The sequence below is a fragment of the Hyla sarda genome, chromosome 4 (genome assembly GCF_029499605.1).
Source record: "Hyla sarda isolate aHylSar1 chromosome 4, aHylSar1.hap1, whole genome shotgun sequence".
Taxonomy (NCBI): domain Eukaryota; kingdom Metazoa; phylum Chordata; class Amphibia; order Anura; family Hylidae; genus Hyla; species Hyla sarda.
Genome location: NC_079192.1, coordinates 23,204,306 through 23,225,724, shown reverse-complemented (window position 1 = coordinate 23,225,724; position 21,419 = coordinate 23,204,306). Strand labels below are relative to the sequence as shown.

The 21,419-nt window shown below is 46.3% G+C and overlaps 1 protein-coding gene across 1 annotated transcript in view; it reads right to left on the bottom strand.

Moving 5' to 3' along the window:
- LOC130367325 (NXPE family member 3-like) overlaps positions 1–18,189 on the bottom strand; it is a 47,394-nt gene extending 29,205 nt beyond the window's left edge. The window contains exons 1-4 of the mRNA XM_056569734.1: positions 18,097–18,189; positions 16,535–17,050; positions 6,344–6,564; positions 999–1,069 (exon numbers count right to left, since the gene is read on the bottom strand). Of these exons, the coding sequence (XP_056425709.1) occupies positions 999–1,069; positions 6,344–6,564; positions 16,535–17,050; positions 18,097–18,189 (901 nt within the window). The remainder of the gene's footprint in view (positions 1–998; positions 1,070–6,343; positions 6,565–16,534; positions 17,051–18,096) is intronic.
- Positions 18,190–21,419: the final 3,230 nt, after the last annotated feature.

Below are 21,419 nucleotides of genomic sequence, written 5' to 3'. Positions count from 1 at the left end.
TATATAGGAGCAGTATTATAGTAGTTATATTCTTGTATACAGGAGCAGTATTATAGTAGTTATATTCTTGTATATAGGTGGCAGTATAATAGTAGTTATATTCTTGTATATAGGAGCAGTATTATAGTAGTTATATTCTTGTATATAGGAGCAGTATTATAGTAGTTATATTCTTGTATATAGGAGCAGTATTATAGTAGTTATATTCTTGTATATAGGAGCAGTATTATAGTAGTTATATTCTTGTACATAGGAGCAGTATTATAGTAGTTATATTCTTGTATATAGGAGCAGTATTATAGTTGTTATATTCTTGTATATAGGGGGCAGTATTATAGTAGTTATATTCTTGTATATAAGAGCAGTATTATAGTAGTTATATTCTTGTATATAGGGGCAGTATTATAATAGTTATATTCTTGTATATAGGAGCAGTATTATAGTAGTTATATTCTTGTACATAGGAGCAGTATTATAGTAGTTATATTCTTGTATATAGGAAGCAGTATTATAGTAGTTATATTCTTGTATATAGGAGGCAGTATTATAGTAGTTATATTCTTGTATATAGGGCAATATTATAGTAGTTATATTCCTGTATATAGGAGCAGTATTATAGTAGTTATTTTCTTGTATATAGGAGACAGTATTATAGTAGTTATATTCTTGTACATAGGAGCAGTATTATAGTAGTTATACTCTTGTATATAGGAGGAGTATTATAGTAGTTATATTCTTGTACATAGGAGCAGTATTATAGTAGTTATATTCTTGTATATAAGAAGCAGTATTATAGTAGTTATATTCTTGTATATAGGAGCAGTATTATAGTAGTTATACTCTTGTAGATAAGAAGCAGTATTATAGTAGTTATATTCTTGTACATAGACGGGGTGGGTAGGGAGAAGGAAAGGGAAATAAATGAATTCCACATGGAAAGTTATGGTGTAGACTACAGTATATGTAATGGTATTCCTTTAGGATCTACAGGGTCTTACCTAGTGAGTTTTTGTTGGATATGACATTGATTGGCGGTACTGAGCCACGGATAATCTTGTTGGTGATAGATCTGCAAGAGGACAATAAAATCAGTAAAATACAATGGTTGAAATGAAAATAGAAATGAAACAACATCTTAATCTTTCTTGTAACATGAGTTATGATGATCTGGATAAACCACAATGTAGTTAACCTCCAGAACTGTTTGTTAATAACTCCAGTGCTTTCTCTATTGGCTCTGTAACTAAAGGACAGGGTCCTCTAAAAAGCCAAAGGAAAGTGGTTGCCTGTGTTTCCTGCAAAATCAGAGGAACAGCCATCTTAGTGTGTGGAGAGCCCTGATGCTCACAGTCTAAAGGAAGGAGCTCTGGTACTGGTGGAGCCTACCCAGCCTGATCCTGTTCCATGCTCCAGTTCTCCCGCTATCTTCCTCCGGAATGGGATCAGGTAAGTTTGGTTATCATTAGTGTCACCTGCACTGCCCATCTGTACCGACAGGTTGGTACAGGTGAAACTGATTAAAGATTTCCCAAGGACTTTTATCAAGATAGAGACCTACAACTATATTGGGCCTCTGTAGATATTCATAGGTAAACTGGAGTGTAAGCATGATATGGGCTTGGTAGCTTAGCTCATGCCATACCTCTTGGGTGCCTTCTGCTATCTGCAGCTGGTACCTGGCAGTAATGCCAATTTATCTGAGTAGACATATAGTATATATACAATCTATAGTGATTGCTGCATTTAAAAAGTATTTTGAAGCATTGTTGTGGTGTAGTGGACCGTTTGGCACTTCTTTGGGATGCCGACCAGTTCTCACATTAGCGCAAAGCCTCTGCTAGACCTCAGTGCCTGATTTGTCAGGCTGTACCAGTAGAGCACTGATCACACAGATCAATGCACTGTCTAAGTATTGTACTGATACCTATAGGTCCTGTCAAGTTGAGTCCCTCAGTGACCTGGGAGCTCCCCTACAGGGTCTCCCCTTGTTGTCTCCACCTGTTGTCTCCCTGTTAGTTATAAAGGTGTGTGTATCACTTTAAATGCCTAGACAGGATCTCTATGTATAATTAGTATAGAGGACCTGTGGGAGGTCTCAAGGACCTGTGTGTAATTTATCACATGTTATGTTAGGCAGTCACATGATTTGTTGTCAGAGATAGCACCAGCTTAACCTATGACCTGCAGCTTGACCAATGGACTTTAGTCCAGCCCCCCACTATATAAAGGGGCGGCCATTACAATTTCTCTCAGATTCCATCTGCTCTTAGCACTTACCACCAGCTACCTCACTGAGCTCAGCTACCAGAGAACTCAGGACAAGTGATCAGCATCTTGAAGGCCACAAAGCTACAGTATCTCCAGTAAGTCTCAAGTCTATGTCTGCTGTCACTACAAGTAGTCAAGTCCTGCACATAGTCAAGTCAAGTCTAATTACAAGTCAAGTTTGATACAAGTATATTGGGCCAGAAAGCTGCGAGGTCCTCTGGGTCTTGGCCACCTCTCTGGGAAATCTGGCCTTAGCCGTGAAGATAATTACACCTGTCTTCTACTCAGTAAAGCCTCCGTTTGAACACAACTGGTCGTGGACTCTTTTCACTTCTAGCCCTTGGGATAGCGGAGAATCCGGGCGTGTGGTGTTCCGGAGCCCGAAAACCCCACTGGCGTCACGAACACATAAGGGTTAATTCCATCCGACCGCTGGGGTTAATAACATCAGAGCCCACCATTCACACCGCCACACCCATGGTCCCACCATTACACCCGGTGGGTCACCACATTTGATTTTGGTGTCCCGCAACAGGATACAGGTGTGTGCCTTAGCTACTCAGTTACCCAATCAAGTCAGGCCACCCATCAACAGTATGCGGGTGTGTGCCGAAGGCAAGTTGCCCCACGTTCTACCCCCCAAGTCTGAACTGTGTCTAATACCAAGTCGCATGTCTTTGCAAAAAAAGTGAGTGCCAGCAAAGTGTATAGGACTCTGTCATTGAAATAAGTTTATGTGCTGGCGCTGAAGAAGTAGTGGGGGTGTTGTCGGTGTTGTTACAGTGTTGTCGGTGGTGAAAAAGTCTGAAAAAGTTGGATTTACAATGTGCAAGATTAGAACAGAAGTCATGTTGCGCGCCAAAATGTCTGTTATAGCTGCAAGGGTTAAAGATCTGCTGGAAAAGTGCGCCAAACATTCCCACCAGAGCCAGCGTCCTGCCCCCGGACGTGGAAACAATGTTGTGGTATCCAGTGCGAAGTGGAACTTGAAAGGTCTGCTCCTTATTGCCAGGCAGCGGATGAAGAGGATGCACTGCTGAGCCGCTTCCGGTCCCAGGCCCTGCTGATGATGTCCTTCCAGCTGGCAGCCATCTTCTTGGATATACAGGGCAAAGCGGAGTCCGACCTCTTCAGTCTACAGGAAGTGCTGGCAGAGAGCAGAAAGATGGCGGAGGCCCAGCAGTCGACGAGCGACGGGAGTCCGAAGATGGAACCAGAGCCTGCCCCCTCGAGGAGTCTAAAGCAGGAAGATCCCCGGGAGAAACTGTGCCTCAAGTACTGGTGACGGCGCCCGGCTCCGGAGGTTCCAGACAAGTACTCACTGCTGCGCAGACTCTGCCGATACTTCTGTCAAGTAAGTCGCTGATAGTGGGGGACCCCTATGCCCGTCTGGTAGTGTCCAATGATACCCCCAGAGAATTCCAACCAAAGGGGAGACACTATAAAGGGGATCACAACAGGTATTGCCCAGGCCGCAGAGGCTCCCGCAATTCCAGCCACAGCAACCATGCATCAGTCCCCGAAAAAGGCTAGAAGCCTATCGAGCCACAAAAGTGACAGCTCACAGAAGAAAACAGTGGGCCAAAATGAAAACACATGTTGCCGTGCCGATGGCGGATGGCTATGTCCTCTGTCTCAGTTGTACTGCATCCCTCAAAGCCTGCAACAATCAGGGCAAAAAGACTGTTCCTGCCCCCCATCAACATGTCTGTTAGATTCACACAAAGATGATAGAGGCTCTAACCCAAGAGGTGCAAACAAAAGACTTAAAGGAAGTTGTCAATAAACTGATCCCAGGCATCATAGGCTCTACTGTTAAAAGTGCCTGCCAGAGTATCTATCCTCTCCATGATGTTGATGTACCAAAATCCAAACTGATGAACTTATTGCCTGGGGACCTGACCCGGCCTACTCTAGCAGCCACAGAGCTGAGGCCGGGTCTACAGGCCTCCAGAGGCGTATCCAAGGGGCCAACTATGGCCCCTCCCTGCTTGTCCTAGTCAACAGGACCCGTTGGTCTCCTCCCTCCATGTGTTAAAGGAGCCGTAACCGAGGAGGAGCAACCTGATCCCTCAGTGATGGATCTCCAGTACCAAAGTGATCTCCCAGCGATGGATCTCAAGTACCAAAGTCACTCAAGTCAAGGTTCCTGTACAGATGTGCCCAGGCCTACTCCTAGGAGCGAGGAGGTTTGCCTTGACCACCGGGCACCATCTCATGTACCCAGGCCTACTCCAGCTGTCAAGGAGGTTTGGCCTAACCAATGGGTACCCACGAAAGTGCCTAGGCCTACTCCTGCAGTGGCAGAGGTGTGGCCTAAAGAGCAGGCACCAACTACTGATCCCTCTGTGGCGCAAGCTGCTACAGTGCAGGTGGTGGTCACTGTTAATCCCACCATCTCCAATTCCAGGCTGCCTAGGACCTCACCTGGTAGGCGAGACTGGGAAAGAAGATTGCCAGAAAGAAAGAAAGCTGTTTAACTTACAGTAAAACAAAATACCAGACTTGGTCATTAAGACTGACTGTTGGGCAGTAGCACACTTTGTTGTTTCAGGTTTCCAGTAACAGTTCAAGATATGTGCCTGACAAGACTTTGTCAAGAAAAGTTCTTCTAATTGCAACCAATCTCGTAAGTCATGTGCCCGGCATTAGCCAAGAGATTGCTTGAGGTAGGAGATTCTATTAAAGGAGATATCCAGTGGTGAACAACTTATCCCCTATCCTAAGGATAGGGGATAAGTTGCAGATCGGGGGGTCCAACCGTTGGGGCCCCCCGCGATCTCCTGTATGGAGCCCGCGGGAAGGGGGCATGTTGACCACCGCACGAAGCGGCGGCTGACACACACCCTCAATACAACTCTATGGCAGAGCCGGAGCGCTGCCTTCGGCAATCTCCCTCTCTGCAATGGCGATCTATTGAGGGGGCGTGTCGGCCGCCGCTTCGTGCAGTGGTTGACACCCGCTATCTGTCCGGAGAGCCTTGCCCCCGTACAGAGAGATCGCGGGGGGCCCCGGCAGTCAAACCCCCCACAATCTGAAACTTATCCCCTATCCTTAGGATCGTGGATACGTTTTTCACCACTGGACTACCCCATTAAGCTGCATACCAGTCTTCTCAGGATGTGGACCCTGAGTTGGCTGAACCATGAACTCCTGTTGTACATGGACTACTGAGCAGTACATGAACTCTTGTGTGAATATCTAAAGTCACTTCTCTGAAACCTGCAAGTAAACTTTTTCCACCTGCGCTCTATCTTAAGCCAGACTACGAGACTGTGAGTACTCTGAATAGTGGCACCTAGTCTGCCTCCTCTTTTTTCTTACGGGATGGAAACGTGACTGGGGTCTTAGTTTGTGTTTTTTCCACAGGTACCAAGCAACAACATTCTTTGTATTGGTTGTGACTTGAGTAGAGGCGATGAGGGACATTATTTATCTTTTTTATACAGGAACAACTCCTAAAGGTTCTGTATATCCCTTGTCACGCCACGCCCCCTCAATGCAAGCCTATGGGAGGGGGCGTGACGACCGTCACGCCCCCTCCCATAGGCTTGCATTGAGGGGGCCGGGCTTGACGTCACACAGGGTCGGGAGGCAAAAGACTGAGAACCTCCAGAGCTTCCGGCAGTACTTACAGGTGGGTGCTGCATGCTAGATTGCGGGGGTCCCCAGCGGCAGGACCCCCGCGATTAGACATCTTATCCCCTATCCTTTGGATAGGGGATAAGATGTCTTGGGGCCGGAGTACCCCTTTAAAGCCTGGGGCAAATTATTTGAAAACTCAACATCATGAGCTTTATGAATCTTGTGTATTTTCCAATATTCTTGGACAGTAATGCGTCGGGAACCCTTGGCGGTTTTATATCACTTGACACGTTTTTCTTACACCTTTCATGGATATATATTAAAAGTTACGTTGGACCAGCTACTAATACAGCAGCCCCATTTGTTCTCAGGTGAAAATTTCATTGTTTTGTCCAAAAAAAAAACATAAAAGGACATTCTATAACACATTAGTAGGAATATAATACATCTGTAGGCACTTTGACTTTGGGCCACTGTATCCTAAACTTACCCCCTCAGTAGAATGTCCTCGAATTGGTTTGTTACATTGCGGAATCCACCCATGGAATGATAGACCAGGGAGTCGCACGGCAGATTTTGTGGTCGCAAACACTGCCAGGTGTCTCCGCTGACAGGGTCCTTATAAGTACACTTGTTATTTCCTGACACCTCAAAGTTACACTCCATCACCTCAATGGTGCCATTAAACTGGAAATACCCTTTAAAATAGACCTGTGAATCAGAAACATGGGATAAGATTTACCAAGGAAGAATAAAGTAGAATATTTGTTGCTATGGGTACAGTAACACATCTGTATCTGCTACGTATTTGAACCTGTGTTTAAGGGAGTTGTCCAGCGAAAGAAACAACCTGTGTATGGCGCCAAAAAGTATATTAATGAAACTTACTAATATATTGTTTTTAGCCATAGTGCCGAGATCTTCCATTATCATGTGAGCTGTCTGGCTTGTAGATGTGACATTACTTCACACTCTTTGAAAGCAATCTGCCCCCTCCCCTTCCCTTCTGTCTGCTCAGGCCGAGACCAGTGATGTGAAGAGGGAAGATCATATTACTGTTCATTAGATAAGGCAGCAGGAAGCCTTTTTTCAGTCACAGTTGTTTCCATCAGAACAGGCTGTCTTATCTGAGAAAAGTTTCCTGCTGCCTTAAAATCTAACGAACAGTAATATGAGCTCCCCCCCCCCCCTTCTTCACATCATTGGTCTGGTCCTGAGCAGACAGGAGGGAGGATAAGGGACAGAAAGTGTGACGGGACATCACAGCTATAAGTCAGACAGCTCAGTTCATATGTGCTGTATGGCTAATAGCATTATATAAGTAAGTGGTTTTTATCATACTCAGGTTGTTTCATTCGCTGGACAACCCTTTTAACTATTTATATTCATTAATCAGCATCAGCTTTTATATGTAGCAGATAAAAAATGTGTGAATGTAGCCTAAATCTGTCGGCCAGTCGTAGTCACAACCCCCTGCATACACAATTGTTACACCCCTGCTTGTTACGGATTATTACTAAAAGAACAGATTAACCAGTCAGACAGTATTTATATCTAATCTGTACTGTAGGTAACGCACTGCGGACCATGATATTACTCAGTGATTTATTTCTCCTTTTTTTTTTTTTTTTTTTTTTTTTTTTTCTGTAGCCGAGCCCATGGAAATCAGTATTGGCTTCTCTGACGTGTGAATGTCTATTTGTTTATGATGGTTCACATGTTATCAGCAAAAGGATTGAATGTAAAGGAGAAAATTAACCTCTTATCTCTTTCCCTAATATGTCCCATGTCATATAGAACTCTCTCTTTTCATTTCTCCCTACCAGTCCTTTTTTATAGATTTCAGACTCATGCAGGAGTCCTAAATTTCAAACTGCAGCCGGAACACAGACAAACTCAGCACTGCTCACTGCCAGGGAGCAGTGTAGAGCTTGTCTGTGTCCCGGCTGCAGTCTGAGATTTAGGACTCCAGCATACCGTATTTTTCACCGTATAAGACGTACTTTTTCTTCCCCAAAACTGGGGGGAAAAAGTCGGTGCGTCTTATACGGCAAATACACCCCTATCGCGGCGGTCCCTGCGGCCATCAACGGCCGGGACCCACGGGTAATACAGGACATCACCGATCGCGATGATGCCCTGTATTAACCCTTCAGACGCGGCGATCAAAGCTGACCGCCGCGTCTGAAGGGAAAGTGACACTAACCCAGCTGTTCAGTCGGGCTGTCCGGGACCGCCGCGATTTCACCGCGCCGGTCCCGAACAGCCCGACTGAATAGCCGGGTTAGTGCTTACAGGACACCGGGAGGTACCTTACCTGCCTCCTCTGTGTCTTCTCTGTTCAGGGATCCCCTGTATGGCCGGCGCTCTCCTTCCTCGTCATTACGTCGTCGCGTACGTGCGTCGGTCTGCGTAACGACGTGATGACGGCGACGGATAGCGAGGATACCCGGCCGGCAGCAGAGACGTTCAGCAGCAGGCCGGCAGCAGAGCGACAGGGACACGGCGACAGCGATGGAGCGACATCCAAGGCAGCGGTGACGGGTCTGGAGTGGCGGGGACACGTGAGTATTACCTCCTATGCAGTGGTCTTCAATCTGCGGACCTCCAGATGTTACAAAACTACAACTCCCAGCATGCCCGGACAGCCAACGGCTTAAATTTTTTAGATTTTGCACCTAAAAATAGGGTGCGTCTTATACGCCGGTGCGTCTTATACGCCGGTGCGTCCTATAGGGCGAAAAATACGGTAAGTCTGAAATCTATAAAAAAAAAAAGGACTGGTAGGGAGACCCCTAGTGGTCATAGTGGAAAATTAAATAGAAAGAAAGAAGCATATTTTTTTAATAACATGCAATTGGAAAGTTATTCTGCATACATTAATCTATAATATATCAAAAGTTTTTTTGATGAAAGGTACCCATTAAATTTGTCCTATTCTGACCCCTATAAACTTTTATTTTTCCATACACTGGGATGTATAAGGGCTCGCTTTTTGCGCCATGATCTGAAATTTTGCATTTTTACCAGGCCTATATGATGTGACCAAAAATCTTTTCTAATAGTTCGAAGATTTCTGCATGAAGTGGTACCAAATATGTTCTTTTTGTGTTTGTTTTATATATACAAAATACATATATACACACACACACACATATATATATATTTTTTTATTTTTTATTATTATTTTATGGAAATAGGGAGTGATATTTTTTTAAGGAGAGGGGCTTATTTTTTTTTCCAAACTTTTTTATGATTAATTTTACAATTTTAAAATCAAGTCTAGTTTTATAAGCAATCTTTCAATTGCATGTACTGTTCAGTACTATCGGTGCTCTGCTTGTACAGCCTGCCTGTCGCAGACCACTCAAGAAGACCTGCGGCAGGAAGGAAAGAGACCTCAGGCCACCAAATTTTGTAAATGGCCTTCTTTTTTTGCATGTTTATGGTAATAACTGGTATAATGTAGACAAGGTATGTACCAAGTTATTTTCAACAAAAAAGTGCAAAATTTTCCAGTACATTTCATAATAAACCAAATCTTACAGTAAGGCTAGTTCACAATCTCATAGAACTGGCTTTTAGTCCTTTGATAGTTCCCCCCATTTCCCATGGTACATGTCATATGTAGCAATCAGGTTTCATCCAGGGAAAGCGTGCTGAGATATGGAAAATTCTGGATAGTGTGAAATTCCTAGTAGACCACAGAGTCTAAGAAACCTTTGGTAAAGTCTGGTTGGTAGTGGGTCCTTTCATTCCCTTCTAGGCATGTCCAGGTTTTCAGTATGGCCCAAATCAACACAGGTGCTGAAGACAGCTGACTCCGTCTGCAGGGAAAGGCTGTAAGGAACCTGTTCCTCTGATGGGAGTTGGAGTACTGAGGTTTGCGGCCGTAAATGGGACATTTGAAGTGTGTGGACTAACCTGTGAAGTGCTTTTAATGAAGGCTAAATAAAGACTGGAACATTTTAGGAGGAGCTGGTGAGTGCCGCTATTTTTGCCACGTTTTTCTAAGTTTTTAATTGTATCAAGAATTGCAGTTTAAAGGGGTATTCCAGGTCAAAACTTTTTTTTTTATATATATATATATATATATCAACTGGCTCCGGAAAGTTAAACAGATTTGTAAATTACTTTTATAAAAAAAATCTTAATCCTTGCAATAGTTATTAGCTTCTGAAGTTGAGTTGTTTTTTTCTGTCTAACTGCTTACTGATGACTCACGTCCCGGGAGCTGTGCAGTTCCTATGGGGATATTCTCCCATCATGCACAGCTCCCGGGACGTGACATCATCATTGAGCAGTTAAACAGAAAGCTTCAGAAGCTAATAACTATTGGAAGGATTAAGATTTTTTAATAGAAGTAATTTACAAATCTGTTTAACTTTCCGGAGCCAGTTGATATGTAAAAAAAAAAGTTTTTGCCTGGAATACCCCTTTAACCCCTTAAGGACACATGACGTACTGGAACGTCATGTGTCCACTCCCGATCTATAACGCGGGGCCACGGCGTGGCCCCGCGTCATAGCGGGTCGGGCCCGGCCTCTAACAACGGCCGGGACCCGTGGCTAATAGCGCGCGGCATTGATCGCTGTGCCGCGCGCTATTAACCCTTTAGACGCGGCGTTCAAAGTTGAACGGCGCGTCTAAAGTGAAACCGAAAGCATGCCGGCTAGCTCAGTGGGCTGTTCGGGATAGCCGCGGTGAAATCGCGGCATCCCGAACAGCTGACAGGACAGCGGGAGGGCCCCTACCTGCCTCCTCGCTGTCCGATCGCCGAATGACTGCTCAGTGCCTGAGATCCAGGCATGAGCAGTCATGCGGCAGAATCATCGATCACTGGTTTCTTATGAGAAACCAGTGATCAATGTAAAAGATCAGTGTGTGCAGTGTTATAGGTCCCTATGGGATAACAATGATCAGTATAAGAGATCAGAGTGTGCAGTGTTATAGGTCCCTATAACACTGCAAAAAAAAAGTGCAAAAAAAAAGTGAATAAACATCATTTAACCCCTTCCCTATTAAAAGTTTGAATCACCCCCCTTTTCCCATAAAAGAAAAAACACAGTGTAAATAAAAATAAAAATAAACATAAATGGTATCGTCGCGTGCGGAAATGTCCGAATTATAAAAATATATCGTTAATTAAACCGCACGGTCAATGGCGTGCGCGCAAAAAAATTCCAAAGTCCAAAATAGTGCATTTTTGGTCACTTTTTATATCATGAAAAAATGAATAAAAAGCGATCAATAAGTCCTATCAATGCAAAAATGGTACCGTTAAAAACTTCAGATCACGGCGCAAAAAATGAGCCCTCATACCGCCCCATACACGGAAAAATAAAAAAGTTATAGGGGTCAGAAGATGACAATTTTAAACGTATTAATTTTCCTGCATGTAGTTATGATTTTTTCCAGAAGTCCGACAAAATCAAACCTATATAAGTAGGGTATCATTTTAATCGTATGGACCTACAGAATACATATCAGGTGTCATTTTTACCGAAAAATGTACTACGTAGAAACGGAAGCCCCCAAAAGTTACAAAACAGCGTTTTTTTTAAAATTTTGTCGCACAATGATTTTTTTTCCCGCTTCACCATAGATTTTTGGGCAAAATGACTGACGTCATTACAAAGTAGAATTGGTGGCGCAAAAAATAAGCCATCATATGGATTTTTAGGTGTAAATTTGAAAGAGTTATGATTTTTTAAAGGCAAGGAGCAAAAAACGAAAATGCAAAAACGGAAAAACCTCCGGTCCTTAAGGGGTTAACCCCTTAAGGACCAAGGACGTACCGGTACGTCCTTGGTCCTGCTCTTCTGATATAACGCGGGGTTACACAGTAACCCCGCGTCATATCACGGCGGGCCCGGCGTCATAGTGAAGCCGGGACCCGCCTCTAATAGCGTGCAGCGCCGATCGCGGCGCCGCGCGCTATTAACCCTTTAGCTAAAAGTGAAAGTGAAAGTTCCCGGCTAGCTCAGTCGGGCTGTTCGGGATAGCCGCGGCTAATCGCGGCATCCCGAACAGCTGACAGGACAGCGGGAGGGCCCCTTCCTGCCTCCTCGCTGTCCGATCGCTGAATGACTGCTCAGTGCCTGAGATCCAGGCATGAGCAGTCATGCGGCAGAATCGTTGATCACTGGTTTACTGGTTTCTTATGAGAAACCAGTGATCAACATAGAAGATCAGTGTGTGCAGTGTTATAGGTCCCTATGGGATAACAATGATCAGTGTGTGCAGTGTTATAGGTCCCTATGGGATAACAATGATCAGTGTGTGCAGTGTTATAGGTCCCTATGGGAGCTATAACACTGCAAAAAAAAAGTGGAAAAAAAAAGTGAATAAATATCATTTAACTCCTCCCCTATTAAAAGTTTGAATCACCCCCCTTTTCCAATAATAAAAAAAACACAGTGTAAATAAAAATAAAAATAAACATATATGGTATCACCGCGTGCGTAAATGTCCGAATTATAAAAATATATCATTAATTAAACTGCTCGGTCAATGGCGTGCGCGCAAAAAAATTCCAAAGTCCAAAATAGTGCATTTTTGGTCACTTTTTATATCATTTAAAAATGAATAAAAAGCGATCAATAAGTCATATCAATGCAAAAATGGTACCGTTAAAAACTTCAGATCACGGCGCAAAAAATGAGCCCTCATACCGCCCCATACACGGAAAAATAAAAAGTTATAGGGGTCAGAAGATGACAATTTTAAACGTATTAATTTTCCTGCATGTAGTTATGATTTTTTCCAGAAGTCCGACAAAATCAAACCTATATAAGTAGGGTATCATTTTAATCGTATGGACCTACAGAATAAATATCAGGTGTCATTTTTACCGAAAAAGGTACTACGTAGAAACGGAAGCCCCCAAAAGTTACAAAACAGCGTTTTTTTTTTCAATTTTGTTGCACAATGATTTTTTTTCCCGCTTCACCATAGATTTTTGGGTAAAATGACTGATGTCATTACAAAATAGAATTGGTGGCGCACAAAATAAGCCATCATATGGATTTTTAGGTGCAAATTTGAAAGAGTTATGATTTTTTAAAGGCAAGGAGAAAAAAACGAAAATGCAAAAACGGAAAAAACCCCGGTCCTTAAGGGGTTAATGTGTACCTGTCGCTTTAAAAGAAAACAAAAACTTCTGACATGTCCTAGAGACTGTCAATGGTTTTTATTTATTGGGGTCTGAGTGTTTAGACCCTGACCCACTGCCAGTGGCGTTGCTAGGGTTGGTGTCACCCGGTGTGGTAGAAAATGGTGTCACCCCCCATACCTCCCCCCTCCCCCCAGTAAGTTTTTAGCCTGTTGTGACAGACACCACTGTTGTAGCGCATTGTGAGAAATTCCAGTATAATAATCAGATATACCAGTTGCCACAGAATAGGAAAGTGTTAAAGAAGTTTTCACCATTGAAATATACAGCTCCCAGAATTACTTAAAGGGGTACTCCACTGGAAAACATTTACTTTTATATCAACTGGTGCCAGAAAGTTAAACAGATTTTTAAATTACTTCTATTTAAAATCTTAATACTTACAGTACTTATAAGCTGGTGTATGCTCCACAGGAAGTTGCGTAGTTCTTTCCAATCTGACCACATTGCTATTTGCTGACACCTCTGTCCATGTCAGGAACTGTCCAGAGCAGGATAGGTTTGCTATGGGGATTTGCTCCTACTATGGACAGTTCTTGGCATGGACAGAGGTGTCAGCACAGAGCACTGTGGTCAGACAGAAAAGAAATTAAAAAAGAAAATAACTTCCTGTGAATCGCTTATACAGCAGCTAAAAAGTACTGGAAGGATTAAGATTTTTAAATAGAAGTAATTTACAAATCTGTTTAACTTTGTAGCACCAGTTGATTAAAAATTTTTTTTTTCCAGTAGAGTACCCCTTTATGCAGTGGTGAGGTTATGCTGGGAGTTGTAGTTTCACTTACCATAACTGTAGAACTGACAAGCGACTACAGCTCTGATAGGACACAGAGAGGAGAATGTACAATGGTATCAGTGACGTCTTCTCTATAGTCTTCCCTTATCTAATTCAGATGGTACATACCGCCTGGTCCAGCTAAAACTTCTGTCTGTAGAATGTGACGCCCAGACGTCTCCTCACTATGTCAGCGCATTCTCATCCTCTATATGAAAACAATTATTATTATAAACCTGCCAGACATTGTATCCTCTAAATATAATACTACTATACACTATACTCTTTGATTATAAACCTTCCATACACCATACCCACTGAATATAATAATACCACACACTGTACACTCTGAATATAAATCTGCCACATACTGTACCCCTGAATATAATACTATCACATACTGTACCCTCTGAATATAATACTACCATATACTGTACCCTCTGAATATAATACTACCATATACTGTACCCTCTGAATATTAATCTGCCACATACTGTACCCCTGAATATAATACTATCACATACTGTACCTTCTGAATATAATACCAACACATACTGTACACTCTGAATATATTACTACCACCCACTGCGCCCTCTGAATATAATACTTAGAGATGAGCAAACTACAGTAAATTCAACTCGTCACAAACTTCTCGGCTCGGCAGTTGATGGCTTTTCCTGCATAAATTAGTTCAGCTTTCAGGTGCTCCGGTGGGCTGGAAAAGGTGGATATTGTCCTAGGAGACTCTTTCCTAGGAATGTATCCACCTTTTCCAGCCCACCGGAGCACCTGAAGGCTGAACTAATTTACGCAGGATAAGTCATCAACTGCTGAGCCGACAAGTTCGTGACGAATCAAATTTACTGTAAGTTCGCTCATCTCTAATAATACTACCACAAACTGCGCCCTCTGAATATAATACTACCACCCACTGCACCCTCTGAATATAATACTACCACAAACTGCGCCCTCTGAATATAATACTACCACAAACTGCGCCCTCTGAATATAATACTACCACCCACTGTGCCCTATGAATATAACACTACCACAAACTGCGCCCTCTGAATATAACGTTGCCATACAGTGCACCCTCTGAATATAATACCACAACCGCAGTAACACCCCTCAACATCCGTTAGCTGATGCTATTACCACGGGAGGGGGGTATTGGTGGTGTTGCTAGTGGATGATCGGGGTGCTACTACTGGGGGGGGGGTGTTGCTAAAGGATGATGAGGGTGCTACTGGCCATCCCCCCTGGCAGTATCACCCCCATCATCCATCGGCAGGATCATCCTCCTGGCAGGAGCACCGCCATCATCCACCATCAGGATCTGCTGATGGAGGTGCTGCTGGGGGGGGGGGGGTAGTTGCTGGCGGATGATGAGGGTGCTACTGCCAGGGGGGGGAGCATTAGGTAGGCAGCAGTTCCCCCACATTAGGTAGGTAGCAGTTTCCCCACATTAGGTAGCATCTTTTCCCCACATTAGGCAGCATAGATTCCCCACATTTGGTACCAGTTTCCCCACATTAGGTAGGTACCAGTTACCCCATATTAGGTATCAATTTCCCCATATTAGGTAGCACAGATTCCCCACATTAGGTAGCAGTTTCCCAACATTCGGTAGCACAGATTCCCCACATTAGCTAGCATAGACTCCCCACATTAGGTAGCATAGACTCCGCACATTAGGTATCATAGACTCCGCACATTAGGTAGCATATACTCCGCACATTAGGTAGCATAGACTCCCCACATTAGGTAGCATAGACTCCCCACATTAGGCCGCAGGTTCCCCACAATGCTTCAAAGTCTCCCCCCCCCCCCCCCCCACACACACACACACACACACACAAAAAAAAACAACACATACAACACAGAGAGACACACACACAAACACACACACACAGTCAGAGTCACACACACACAGAGTCACACACAGAGTCACACACACACACAGTCACACACAGAGTCACACAAATACACAGAGTCACACACACACTCAGAGAGTCCCACAAACACACACACAGTCACACACACACACACACACACAGAGTCACACACACAAACATAGATAGCGACAGACAGAGAGACAGACACACACACTCACCCATCCAGCGCAGCGATCCTTCTCACCGGGCGCAATGCGAGTGACGTAACTGACGTCCCCCTGCGCGGCCATGCGGTGTGACGTCAGGCCGGCGCAGACGTGGGAGCGGAGGCCGGGCACAGTACAGTAGGGGGGGGCGTGACGACGGACGGGCGCACTGAAAGGGGGGGGGGTTGCTAACGGACGGGCGCACCGCACACACAGCACGGGGGGGGGGGGGGTGCCGACGGATGGGAGGCCGGTTGGGCACAGTAGGGGGGTGTCAGTGTAGCTGGGGAGGGGGTGTGGGTGCTGCGGAGCGTCTTGGTGTCACCCCATTAGGTTGGTGTCACCCGGTGCGGGCCGCACCCCCCGCACCCGGGTCGCAACGCCACTGCCCACTGGTAGAACATTCTCGTGTTGCAGAGTCAGGAGAGGACATGGTTAGTGCGCTCTTCTTCTTGTTCATTCTAGCGATCAATTAGGGTCTGAACACCCAGACTTTGACAGATCTAAACTTTTGCCATGTATCTACAAGATGCTAAAACTTTTTAAAGTAACAGTACCCATTTAAATGACTCCCACAACTTCTATCTTACTGCCTATGATTATGTATCTGCTGCAGTTTTCTCTCTTTTACCTTTTCTGGATAATCTTCTCTTTTCCTCTTCAGAACATCAACAGCTTCACTGGAATGAATGAGCCGGATCTGTACTTGGGCTTTCCCCTCCCATGGAAGAAGGAACGTGACCAGGTAGCTGCCATTTCTATAGTCCTTCACTTGTCCGGTCACTCCAGCTTTAATTGCTGGTGAGTGAAGCTTGGCCTGGAAGAAATCTCCGCCATATTGCTTTGGTTGACCATTGTGGTCCCGAGCTATGATGATCACTTCCAGCTTCTCCCCGATTCTATATACTTTCCGTGGATTCAGCAGATAGTAGTTACATTTTGTGGGACTAGTGGAAAATCTATAGTGTCTGATAGGAGTTGGGGGTCCAGGCCAGTCAAGCAGTTTTAAAAGGTCTTTGAAATTGGGGTTAATGGTCCTTGAAGAGGCAGCTGTATTTTGAGGGCTTCTCACAGGAGGAGTTTGCTTCTTAGGGACCAGTGGTTTATATTTTTCAAAAGGATCTATATATAGGAACCCTAAAATAAACTGAAAACAATAAAATTAAAAAATGAATAAAATATGTCAAACAAGCTAAAGAAATAATTAACAACATCTTACTGGAACATAAGGCACAAGAAATACTTTTTTGCCTGGGATTATTATTATGATTGTTATTATTTAATAAGTGCCCAGTAGATGGTGGACTACGCCAACAGATAAACTGAGCAGTAACAATAAAAGGAGGTGGACTTTTTGTAATCACATGATGGCAGCCATTTTCAGAGATTATACAGTTTATTAGAGATCCAGCAACCTAAGAGGAAGCAGTTTATCAGAATCTGCCTCAAGAGTGCTGCAGCAGCTGAGAGATCTGCTGGCGAGTTTATGATATCAGAACTGATTCCACTACAGCTTGTGTGAGCAGTAAGAGAAACTGCAGCTGGACTGACCTGATAACTGTCGGTGTAAGGGTAAGCCTTAAGCCCTTCTTCCCTGACAGACAGGCTAAGAGTTCATCCTACTCCAGGTGACACTACGGAGAAGGAATTTGTACGGGCCCCATCTCTTCTATGTGAACCAACAGCTGTTACAGTGAAGTTTACGGTGGACTGCAGGCAGGGCCAGTTCTGCCTCTTGATCGCCCTCTTGATGGGGGTACTGCTCCGCCCGCTGCAAGAAAGTTAGTAGCCAGCCAGCATCCAAAGCACGCGCAACTCATCTGAAGCACCCGCCTAGCCAGCACAATCCCCTTCCCCCCATTACCATAATAATCTGCATTCTTCAGCCTGCTGGAGGAGCGCAGTGCTACCTCAGAGACCAGAAAGGCAGGTCCTGACATTGTGCGTGCCTCCATACATCCACCCCATGAGGAGGAGGTTTGTGTGTCACCCCAGTAGTAAAGTGGGGCATGTCAAAGGGCAAAGCCAATGGGCAGGGTCAAGGGGAGGCTAAATTAGTTTTTGCCTAGGGTGGCAAAAAATCCTTGCACCAGCCCTGACTGCAGTCGTGCTTGTAGGTGGTTCAGGAAAACCTATATCCACATTGCCTTGTTTGATTCTGTGTTATTTTTTGCCTGGTTGTGTCTCTTTTACATGTAAGTTAGGTTGTGTCAGTTTCATTATATCCAAGATGTTCCTAGCAGGACCCTGCATCTGTACCCCGGATGCTCCACAGGGTGGACGCATTGCCGCAGAATATACTCCAGCTCCTAAAAAGCGGGAGCTCAGGACCAGCCTGCCAAATGTAGGGGACACCAAAAATACAGGTGAACACCTCCAAAAATCTGTTGCAGATGGAGGCACTGCTGAGATGATAGATTGGGATACAGACAGTAAGGATACGTTTATTCCCCAGGCTACTGTTACGCCGAGCGCTCCGGGTCCCTGCTCCTCCCCGGAGCGCTCACGGCGTCTCTCTCCCTGCAGCGCCCCGGTCAGACCCGCTGACCGGGAGCGCTGCACTGACATTGCCGGCGGGGATGCGATTCGCATAGCGGGACGCGCCCGCTCGCGAATCGCATCCCAAGTCACTTACCCGTCCCGGTCCCCGGCTGTCATCTGCTGGCGCGCGCGGCTCCGCTCTCTAGGGCACGCGCGCGCCAACTCTCTGAGACTTAAAGGGCCAGTGCACCAATGATTGGTGCCTGGCCCAATTAGCTTAATTAGCTTCCACCTGTTCCCTGGCTATATCACATCACTTCTCCTGCACTTCCTTGCCGGATCTTGTTGCCTTGTGCCAGTGAAAGCGTTTAGTGTTGTCCAAAGCCTGTGTTACCTGATCTCCTGCTATCCATCTTGACTACGAACCTTGCTGCCTGCCCCGACCTTCTGCTACGTCTGACCTTGACTCTGCCTAGTCCTTCTGTCCCACGCCTTCTCAGCAGTCAGCAAGGTTGAGCCGTTGCTAGTGGATACGACCTGGTTGCTACTGCCGCAGCAAGACCATCCCGCTTTGCGGCGGGCTCTGGTGAACACCAGTAGCCTCTTAGAACCGGTCCACCAGCACGGTCCACGCCAATCCCTCGCTGACACAGTGGATTCACAACCTGTAAGCCGAATCGTGACAGTAGATCCGGCCATGGATCTCGCTGAGGTGCCGCTGCCAAGTCTCGCTGACCTTACCACGGTGGTCGCTCAGCAATCGCAGCAAATTGCCCAACAAGGACAGCAGCTGTCGCAGTTGACCGCCACGTTACAGCAACTTCTGCCTCTGCTACAGCAGCAACCATCTCCTCCGCCAGCTCCTGCACCTCCTCCGCAGCGAGTGGCCGCTCCTAGCCTCCGCTTGTCCCTGCCGGACAAATTTGATGGGGACTCCCGACTCTGCCGTGGCTTCTTGTCTCAATGTTCCCTGCATATGGAGATGTTGTCGGACTTGTTTCCAACAGAACGGTCTAAGGTGGCGTTCGTAGTGAGCCTTCTTTCAGGAAAGGCCTTGTCTTGGGCCACACCGCTCTGGGACCGCAATGATCCTGCCACAGCCACAGTCCAGTCCTTCTTCGCTGAAGTCCGTAGTGTCTTCGAGGAACCAGCCCGAGCTTCTTCTGCCGAGACTGCCCTGCTGAACCTGGTCCAGGGTAATTCTTCTGTAGGCGAGTACGCCATCCAATTTCGTACTCTTGCTTCCGAATTATCTTGGAATAACGAGGCTCTCTGCGCGACCTTTAAAAAAGGCCTATCCAGTAGCATCAAGGATGTGCTGGCCGCACGAGAGATTCCTGCCAACCTGCAAGAACTTATCCATTTGGCCACCCGCATTGACATGCGTTTTTCTGAGAGACATCAGGAGCTCCGCCAGGAAAAAGACTTAGATCTCTGGGCACCTCTCCCACAGTACCCTTTGCAATCTACGCCTGGGCCTCCCGCCGAGGAGGCCATGCAAGTGGATCGGTCTCGCCTGACCCAGGAAGAGAGGAATCGCCGTAGGGAAGAAAATCTTTGTCTGTACTGTGCCAGTACCGAGCATTTCTTGGTGGATTGCCCTATTCGTCCTCCACGTCTAGGAAACGCACGCACGCACCCAGCTCACGTGGGTGTGGCGTCTCTTGGTTCTAAGTCTGCTTCTCCACGTCTCACGGTGCCCGTGCGGATTTCTCCTTCTGCCAACTCCTCCCTCTCAGCCGTGGCTTGCTTGGACTCTGGTGCCTCTGGGAATTTTATTCTGGATTCTTTTGTGAATGAATTCTGCATCCCGGTGACCCGTCTCGTCAAGCCGCTCTACATTTCCGCGGTCAACGGAGTTAGATTGGATTGCACCGTGCGTTACCGCACTAAACCCCGAATTGATTGCATTTTTTGTCCTTCCTAACTGCACCTCTGAGGTCCTCCTCGGTCTGCCATGGCTCCGGCTTCATTCTCCCACCCTTGACTGGATCACCGGGGAGATCAAGAACTGGGACTCTGCTTGCCATAAGAAATGCCTCTCCCCCCCTCCCAGTCCAGTCAGGCAAGCCTCAGTGCCTCCTCATGGCCCCCGTCCTGGTGACACACTGCCCCGTGCCAAGCTTCACCCTCTGCCCTCCCTCCCCATTCCCACTCCTGCTGTACTGCCTGCCTTTGAGGAAACTCTCCATTCACTCCCGGTGTCCTCGTCCCCAGGTAAAGCAGTTGTCGGACAAAAAAAGGGGGAGACGTAAGGGGGGGGGTACTGTTACGCCGAGCGCTCCGGGTCCCTGCTCCTCCCCGGAGCGCTCACGGCATCTCTCTCCCTGCAGCGCCCCGGTCAGACCCGCTGACCGGGAGCGATGCACTGACATTGCCGGCGGGGATGCGATTCGCATAGCGGGACGCGCCCGCTCGCGAATCGCATCCCAAGTCACTTACCCGTCCCGGTCCCCGGCTGTCATCTGCTGGCACGCGCGGCTCCGCTCTCTAGGGCGCGCGCGCGCCAACTCTCTGAGACTTAAAGGGCCAGTGCACCAATGATTGGTGCCTGGCCCAATTAGCTTAATTAGCTTCCACCTGTTCCCTGGCTATATCACATCACTTCTCCTGCACTCCCTTGCCGGATCTTGTTGCCTTGTGCCAGTGAAAGCGTTTAGTGTTGTCCAAAGCCTGTGTTACCTGAACTCCTGCTATCCATCTTGACTACGAACCTTGCCGCCTGCCCCGACCTTCTGCTACGTCTGACCTTGCCTCTGCCTAGCCCTTCTGTCCCACGCCTTCTCAGCAGTCAGCAAGGTTGAGCCGTTGCTAGTGGATACGACCTGGTTGCTACTGCCGCAGCAAGACCATCCCGCTTTGCGGCAGGCTCTGGTGAACACCAGTAGCCTCTTAGAACCGGTCCACCAGCACGGTCCACGCCAATCCCTCGCTGACACAGTGGATCCACAACCTGTAAGCCGAATCGTGACAGCTACCTTTTCTTTTGTGGGCCCAGCAACAGAAGGTACCATTACAGCATGCTGTGATAATAT